Source organism: Xiphophorus couchianus, chromosome 3 (genome assembly GCF_001444195.1).
Source record: "Xiphophorus couchianus chromosome 3, X_couchianus-1.0, whole genome shotgun sequence".
In the NCBI taxonomy this organism is placed as follows: domain Eukaryota; kingdom Metazoa; phylum Chordata; class Actinopteri; order Cyprinodontiformes; family Poeciliidae; genus Xiphophorus; species Xiphophorus couchianus.
Genome location: NC_040230.1, coordinates 13,917,562 through 13,926,710, shown reverse-complemented (window position 1 = coordinate 13,926,710; position 9,149 = coordinate 13,917,562). Strand labels below are relative to the sequence as shown.

The following is a 9,149-nucleotide window of genomic DNA, read 5'->3' as shown; positions in this document are numbered from 1 at the left end:
TAACTCATTCTGTCATTAAAAGCTTTTGTTACTCATAATATGATTGCAATTGTATTTCTGTATGTGATGACAACATCTGACATACACACATGAAAACCAGAGGGCAGCAGATCATGTGAAAATATAATATTTGTGTCATTCGCAATACTTTTGGCCATGACTGTACAGAAACAAAAACAGCTTTAGTAGTTATTTTTAACGGAGTTCCACAAGTGACACTCTTAACTGCATTTTTAATAAAACGGACTTTTCTAAGAAGTCTGTTTCTAAGAAGAAACCGTCTTGGACCGATGTCATGTCTGTTGGTAGAAACATGACTAAAAGCTAAAAGCAGTCCTTTTCTGTTCCTCCATTCATTCTGATTTCTGTCCAGTTTTCATGTGTTCAGTCATCTCCTCATTTATTCGCTCCTTCTCCCCTTTCTTCCCGTCTCTCCTCCCCCCCTTCAAGACCTTGCCCACTATTATGCAGCCGACAGCAATGACATGCATGGTGAAGTAGATGGACATCCAGTAGTTGATGGTGTCGGACGCCTTCAGCAGCACGAAGCCCATGCACATGTAGTCATAGGCCCTCATTTTCAGGAACCAGTGGATCCAGTCGAAGACGTTCTGTCCGGTGGGACCCAGTTTGGATCTGACGGCAGACTCCATGGCAGACTCTGCTGCGATGCACAGCGGGATGGTGAGGAAGGAGAGGTAGTAACCTGCGTGTAATCCGTGCCAGTAGGCACTGATGAACATGGTCCATCCAGCTCTGAGGAGCAGAGAGACAATAGAGAAGAACTGAAGTCCAAATATCGTTTTATGTCCCATTACTCACCATAATCTAGAAATATTTGTTCTTTGTTAGACTTTCTTCTATTTTTGTGAGTAAAATCTTAATTTTGAACAGACAAACTTTACACTAAGAGCCAGAATTAGCAATGAATAGGATGTTTTTCATTTAAAGGGGCAGTATGATGTGTTTCACAACCACATAGTGACATTTTATAGCACAATGAAGTAACCATGTTACCTTCAGGTGTTTTAAAAATGCTACATATCAAAAAGAAAACTGACTTCATAACTCTAACGCCTTGAAATTGGGCCTCTGTCTCCTTAAGAAACTCTTGTCCTTTCTTACACGGCACTTTCATGAGGTCATCACAACATCACTCCTCTTTTAAAAAACAATGTTTTTACCCCACAGTGTTTTTACTAGCGTTCCAATGAGAAGCAGCTCATATGATGAGCGCACTGATGCACAGTTCTACCAGCTGTTTGCTAGTTGCTGCTGGCTAGTCTGAAGGAGCAGAGTGGGGGAATGCTCTGTGAGGCGGAGCTGCGACTCGAAGGCGGAGCTAGGTCCAACAAGCGTTTTATACAGCTGAATGGTTGCCATGGAGTTTAAATCATGCATGAAAAAATCCAAACAAAACTCTAGGTTTGCGTTTGATGAGGAATAACATTATAAGATGATGTCAAGCTCAAAAAAGTACATTTTACATAATACTGCCCCTTTAAAATTTTGTTTTTAATTAGTTTGCACATGCCACACAGTTTCAGGGTTTAAGATCTCCCAGGGATCTGTTATTGTTGCACAGCAGGAGTAAGTCCTACCTGAGTGCGTAGGACTTGAAGGGGGCGTTTGGGTAGATGTAGTGGTGCAGCCACCACTGCACCGTCATGTTCCAGTAACGCATCCCGTGTCGGACCTTCACACAGAAGTCCGTGTTGTAACAATCAATGTTCTGGATGGTTTTGAAGTTGTATTTCTCTTCAGTGCTGGGATCAGGGCTGCTCAAAAAGCGAGGAAAAATAAATTTATTAACAGAAAGTATTATACAGTTACTTTGAAAAGTACTGACACCAATTGCAAATAAACCTTTTCATACTATTTTATGTTACAACCACAAACTTGAAAGTATTTTATCTTGATTTTATGACGGATCAACTCAAAATGTATACAATTATAAATCAGATTAATGTGAGGTACATGAGCCGACGATTTCTATTCAGCCTCCTTCAGTCAAACTCCTTTTTAGGACACATCTAGACAATATAATATTTGCCAATTTTTCTTAGTGAAATAGCTTAAATACAGTCTAGTTGGATGAGAAGCAGCCGAGGACATTATTTGTCTTTCCGCAAAGTCTTAAATGTGTTTTGAGGTTAAATACGTTTAATTTGATTATTTCCCTATAATTAGTTCCACCTGTCTTCCCATCATATCTAACCAGCATAATGAAAGTTCAACTTTGGTCTAATCTGATCAGATCCTTGCTTTCCCACTTCTGCTAAATGGTTTGTAACAAACTTCGATGGTGAGGTAACGACCTGTAGTTCACGGTGGGTCCTCCTCCAGGTTTTGAAAGCGCTTTCTCAGGATAGCAGCCGAGACCTGCGCTGATGCAGCCTGCCTCAGCGCCACACCACGCCGAATAGAAACGCATCCTGAACACAAAAAACACTGCGACCATGTAGAATAACCTGGTGACACAGAGGAGGAAGAAAAGACAATCGTTCAGCTGACACAAAGAAAATTATTTTTCATCTGATAAGATTTTTCTACTATGGAAAACTGCAGCCAGACTCTCCCTTTGTTGCCATAATGTACAAATATCTAAATACAGGATTATTCAAATTCAATTAATTTCCCAGTGGAAAATTAAATGTTGTTGTCACTCATATTAATTCAAATTATTTAAAGGGTCACTGTAGATAGTAACGGCTCTTCTCAGAAAATATTTCCTGTAGCAGTCTGTATTGCAACAAATTTGAAGAAGCCTCTGACTGAAGACACAGCCTCTTGAAGAGGATGGTCAGGGCGGTCCATAATTTTCCGGATTTTATAAAGAATCCCTCTTTATTTATCCTAATTTATTTGTAGAAATGTAATTAGGACTTTGTTTATTTTCAACTCATCAATTTACGTGTTCAATTTCACCTGTGAGTTATATTATTACAATGATAAAACAAATCTACAAAAGATAAATTATGCACTGTGAAGTCACTGTAGCAAAATTTACCTGAAGAAAATGTTTTGGTCCAGGAACTCGTCTGTGCGGACGTAAGAAAGTGGAAAGTAGTAGTTGACGGTCACAAACAGAACCCCGAAAACTGGGACCATCTTCAAGCGTTGTAGACAAGGTTCCCAGCTGGGCAGAGCCAGCGGGTTCGGCTGCTTCAGCCAGTCCATGTATGTTTGGAAGCGGAAGAACGGGCCTTTAGGGAGTCGGGGTAATGAGACAAAGGAGAAACCACAGCGGTGAGAAGAGAGGGATCAATAAAACAAGCAATAAGGATGATGCAAAAGACAATGTTGGAAAACAAGGTGGTGCAAAAGAAGGAGGAAAGAGGGGCGGGAAAGCAAAGACAGCAGAAATACATATATGAAAACTACAGGCACAGAGAAATAATATCAAATAATATGGACTCACAATGTTGGACAAGTGGCAAGAAGTGAGACAAAGAGAGACATTGGTTATAAATCATGCAAAAGACAATGAACATCGATTGCAACATCAGCGCATATGAAAGCTTAGGATTTTGCTGTTAAATATCAAAGCAGATATAAGCAAGTTCATTTAGAGAAGACTTAATGTTGACTTACCGGTCATTATACCGACATAACAGTAACTATAGGACAGAATGTCGTAGAAGGAAGGTTCTTGAGACAGACCACCAATGACTGGAGACTTAGCAAAGGAGCTCACATCTCTCTTCTTCTCTACATGGAAGCTGTGCACCTCATTGGCAAGACTGACCATCTGAGAGAAAAACAAACATCATAAGTTAAATACGCGAAATGTCAAGAAACAGGACACGTTTTTGATATACAAACAGACGATGTTACTGTGCGTGAGTGTTTGTGGGTTTTTCTACCTTAAGTGTGAGGAGTAGCTGGACGGCATTGGCAAACGGTGTTGGCTGGGGAAGATTGAACCAGGTGACCAGACGAAAAAAGAGCAGGTAGAGAAACGTCCAGCTGAGACTCAGTGCTGGGGCATGCCTGATGAGCAAAGGCAGGCATTATGAGTCCACAAAATCTACACTCACTTAATTCATGACGGTAATTATACCAATCAAGCATAACGTTACGGTCACGGACACTTGCAGGTCCGATACATGAGCCGACGACTGAACAAAGTGTCTTCAAAGTTGACATTTTGGAAACAGGAAAAACAGACAAATGTACAAATTTGAGCAGGTTTGACAGAAGACTTGCTGTAATGGCTTACAACTCAAACAGAGCATGTCCAAAGCTTTAGCTCTTGTGGTGTGTTCCCCACCTGCAGTGGTCAGGATCCAATCAAATGGGAGGGAGATGAAACAGCTACTGTCTTTGCACATGGGGAGCAAAGGTTGGCCCAGGTGTAAGATCCAAGAGATGATCTGCTCCAAAGACTGAAAAAGCTTATGCTGGTTCTGACAGAATACACAGTTCATTGCAGTCCAATCAGTGTGTTCATACTATCCACCACTGAAAGAACCAAGAATGGGGAGGTAATCTTCAGAACCAAACCAGGACGCGATGGAAGAAGGTGGCCTGGTCTGATTTTCTTTTACATCCTGTGGATGGCGAGGTATGTGCGTCATTTAACTGGAGAACACATGAGACCATGATGCATTATGGGAAGAAAGAAGAGACAGTGTAATGCTGCAGGTCCTGCTATCCATGTGGCCCTATCTGAGTATCGCAGTGCAGGTTCACATTTTAACTGAGGCAGTACTCCCTGATGGCTGTGACCTCTTTTAGCAGTTTAATGCTGCAGCTGCAAAGAAAAAAATAGTTCATGGATGCTTTGAGGAGCAAAACTGTGAGTTTGATTTTCAAGCTTTGATTCTATATGCCAAAGATCCATATCTAATCAGGCATTTGTAGGATGAACAGGACAAGTAGGTCTGATCCATGGGTCTTGTTGGTCTTAAAGGATCTGCTACTCACAGTTTTGAGAGACCAAAACAAAACAGGTCAAGGTTTCTGCAGCAAAAAGAGGGATAGCAGGCTTTCAGGCAGGTGGTCAAGATGTTCTGATCAGTGTATTTTAAGAATAATGCAAAACTTAACAAACATGTACCTTTCAGCGGAACACCGCATTTACGTTACTTTTTTTTTTTTGGCTGCACATTTTTCTAATGTGCAGCCAAATGTTAAAGGACGTCAACATGTAAACTGGTTTCCCATTGAGATGAACCACAGGAAGATTATTCTATAAAATAAAGAAACAATCCAGGCAATGTTTTCTAAAAACCTCAGTAAAAGTTATGTTCTGGTAAACATTTATTGCTGGACAGTTTCAGATACATATCACCCTGCCTTTGGGTTTGGAGCATATTTACTAAATAACATCTCACAGATCACTCTAAGCTGCAGACTAATTATGATCAAGACTTACTTCTACTTACATTTTAAAAATGCAAAGAGGGTAATCACTCACCGCCAGCTGCTCTTAATGATAATCCATGTTCCTATCACCGTCACCAGGGAGTGCAGAGTGTGGATGTGACACAAAGCGATGGTGATGGACAAACCCAGGAAGAGAGATGCCACCTGCTTCACAGACGAACCTGAAGCAAAAGAAAACCAGAGTTTTATTGGTAAAAACAAAACAACAACAACAAAAAAAACACCTGACACATGATTTCAAGCTTAAATAGAGGAGCTTCCAACTACAATTGTGGAAGATGTTCATCCTGCTATTGAGGTAAATCCTGTAAATTCTTTATCTCACACCAGCAGCAATTAGCATAGATCTGTTCTCTTGATTAACAGATGTCCATTACCCACAGAGGGGTAATAAACATTTATGGTGGATTTCAAACAAAATAAATGTCACAAGTGTGTAGGAATATAGATGGAACAGAAGTGATAAAAGTGTAAATAAAAACTTAGTACAAAACATCATTAGAAAAAGCTATGATGCAGAGTACTAGAAGCAGATTTTTTTTCCCTTCAAAGATATAAAAGTCCCGAGTATCCAGATCTACGGCTACAAGTGACAGCCATTAATCTAGAATTTGGACAATTTTCAGTCAAAAAATAACATCAGGAAATTAATGCAAAACAACAACTGTAAAATTTGGCTCTGACAATGAAACCTAAGCAGCTATGCAAAATACTCACTGAGATAGCGAAAGAGGAACCCAACAGGGATGGAGGCAGCAAGGACGCCCAAATATACCAGCTCATCGGGAGACATGTTTCTGCAGACAGGAAACACGGATCAGTGTGTTAAATTCACATACAACATGTCTAACATTGAGGAAAAACACCGTACCAATGCAATATGCCTTTAATTCTAATATATCTCATGATTAAAGATACAAACAGAAGTATTTTAAGATGGAAACTGTTTTTAATAAATCCAACTTATATAAGATAGCCATATATTATGGTTGTCTTAGATTTTGTATTTCTCCAAAGTAACATTAGAGATTTGCACTTAAAAGCATTTATTATATACTCAATTACAGCATAATAGCTAGAGTGGATGCTAACATCGTTCTAAACAGTAAGTGAGCGCAGACAAGTTATGCCAAGGTGTAGAAGAAAAATCATCTTTCATTTTAGGATTTATATAATTGATTTTTATCTTTAATTAAAAAAATATATTTTAGTCTTTGCACTCCTTTTTCAACCTATTGGAGATAGATATAGCAGAAGGTTTTCTCCAACTGCGATGGAATGAAGTGAGATATTTCTAAAATGGTTAAGCAGATTTCAAGCTTTAATTTTGTACCTGTACTTGATCACAACAAAGAAAAATGTAATTTGTCCTTTCTTAAACACATGACTACTGCAACAATTGGTAAAAAAAAAAAAAAAAAAAACAATTATACAAAAAAAGAGCTGAGAAATACCTCAGGAAAAAGTGAGACTGATAATATATTAAGCCAAATTGTTTATTTTTTCTAAATTCAAGCAGACTGAACTTTGAATCTGGTGTTTTTGTATATTATAATATTATGAAATAGTAAAGTTTTTCATGTTTCCCCTGTCCTTACTAAATTCATTGTGCTTATTCAGGTTCTTTCCACAGACATAAGACAAATGCATTACATTAACTTTTATGGCTTATGGGCCTGTGTTACCTTATACGAGATTATCCAGGTTTATTTTATTGCTGCCTCATTATTTTTCTCTGTTTTATATCACAGATGACAAGAGAACCACATGGAAATAAGCCATGGTTTTTGCCTACAAATCACTTTGTTGGTGCATGAATACGACTTAAAAATTAATTGAAAAAACGGTGTGAATCTTATACTATTGTTGGATATTACTAAGATGACATATCTAAAATCTTCTCTTTATTTTTCCTTATATCACACTCACTCTCTGACTTCAAAATCTAAGACAGTCAAATGTAAGCTAAGCAGGGGCTCAAACACAGATAAAGTTCATTTAATTAGCCACATGTAATACTAGCATGCAGGATGTGAAAGGAATGAACTTTCAGTATAACAGCCTACCAAATATTACATGCAGCCAATTTTTGATATGGCAAAAAAGACACTTATCTGTATATTGAAGATGAAAAAATATGTGACTTAATGAGTCTAAGTGTTCTCCGTTTAGTATTTTCCATCCTCTATCTAAGGAAATAGGGAGAAATCATATCTTTGCAACAGAAACAAAATATCAAATGATACAGTCTAGCTTGTTCTTTGATAATTTTACTGTTGTACATAACAATATTGGTTCTTTGCATTGTTGAGTGAAGTCTGTAGCAAGATCAGCGTTAAAACAATGGGATTAACAAATTTAAGAGAGACTAGCACTGTATGTCAGCAGATTAGGAAATTGCTCATTATTTCAACAAATAACTTTTAATATGGTTTCTTTAGCTACTTGTCGCTAGGAAAATTATAGACAGCAATTTGTTAAACAATGCATATGTTGGAAGAACTATGAGATTATTTATTTTAGTTCACTGTTATAAATGAAGCTTCCTATTTAATGTCTGAACCCTAAAGAATCATCTTACTCTTTAGATGAGACATGGTGAAGCAGATAAAAAAAAAAAAAGCTCTTATCTGTCTTAAGTGGCATCTTAAATTAGGGATTGTAAAATAATTTTTTTGCAGATGTATGTACAAAAATTGCACTTTGATACCTTCTAAATAGAGCAGAATGACAATATTGTTTTGAGCAATACTTCTACAATCGCAACTGAATAACTGGACACACTATTTGGTAGGACATTATATTTAAATGCCTTCCATTCACGATCTACACATCATTATGTTTGCATAGTTGAATAGACTCTGCTCTGTTTCAGGTGAGGAATGTTGTCAGCTTCAAAATGTGCTCAGACGTGTTGGTTTTAATGCTTTAACGCAGATTAAAAAGCGCCTACGTCAACCCGAATACTTCATCTCCCACTGTTGTGGCAACAGATAGCAAGTACACTCACGTATTTCACAACTTATGGCCACAAATGAAGCTAAAACTTTCCCAATTAGGGTCATTTCCGATTACAAACACGGAACCACAATATTCACTACCGAATGTCATTTTTAATAACCGTTAATGGCTACAGGCAGATAAAAAGCCAAACTAGTCAAAAACGCTGCGTGCAACAAGCTGCTATAAGGTGAAAATAGAAGCATACCTTATATTTAAGGTTTTAAATGGAAAAAAAAATGCCTAATTTGAAATGCACTTCTTTTTTTCACAGAAAGCAGCGAAAGCTTTGCAACGTTTTAGCAGTTTAGCGTAAATTAGGTGCTTTTTAACGGCTATAAATGCTGCCGACGATCAGAATTGCAGAATTTATGTACTTACACTCATAAAAAGCAGAGTTTGCCAAAAAATAAAAGATTTCTATCTCCGGTTTAACCTGCACGTTCCATGAAATCCGTCCCTCGTCGCTCATTCACGCCTAACCGGTGGAAGAGTTCACCTCCGGGTTTGTCGTTGTACATCCAGCGTGGTGACGTCATGACGCAAGAGGATTGTACCATTCTACTTATGCGAGTCGGGACTGTACCAAACAACCTCATACATTGGAAAAATAGGTTGATTCCATTTAAATTTGTTCCTGGTTGAACTAATTTTAATCAAGTTAATCTATTAAGCTGTCAAATTAAACTTAAAATATAATGTATATAATATAAATATATAGTATAAACTTAATTCAATTCCTTGTCACCAACTAAATG

The 9,149-nt window shown here is 37.9% G+C and overlaps 1 protein-coding gene across 2 annotated transcripts; it reads right to left on the bottom strand.

The window, feature by feature from the left end:
- Positions 1–213: 213 nt before the first annotated feature.
- mboat7 (membrane bound O-acyltransferase domain containing 7) lies at positions 214–8,940 on the bottom strand. 2 transcript variants are annotated; one of them, XM_028013617.1, is made up of 9 exons: positions 8,773–8,919; positions 6,109–6,188; positions 5,423–5,552; positions 3,867–3,993; positions 3,595–3,751; positions 3,011–3,206; positions 2,319–2,471; positions 1,602–1,778; positions 214–756 (listed from the first exon to the last, which is right to left on the bottom strand). In XM_028013617.1, the coding sequence occupies exons 2-9, from the start codon at positions 6,182–6,184 to the stop codon at positions 354–356; spliced, it is 1,419 nt and encodes a 472-aa protein (XP_027869418.1). In that variant the 5' UTR covers positions 6,185–6,188; positions 8,773–8,919; the 3' UTR covers positions 214–353. The 2 variants fall into 2 exon arrangements, with proteins under 2 accessions (XP_027869418.1, XP_027869419.1); XM_028013618.1 differs by having other exon boundaries at positions 354–756; positions 8,828–8,940.
- Between the last annotated feature and the right edge of the window lie 209 nt (positions 8,941–9,149).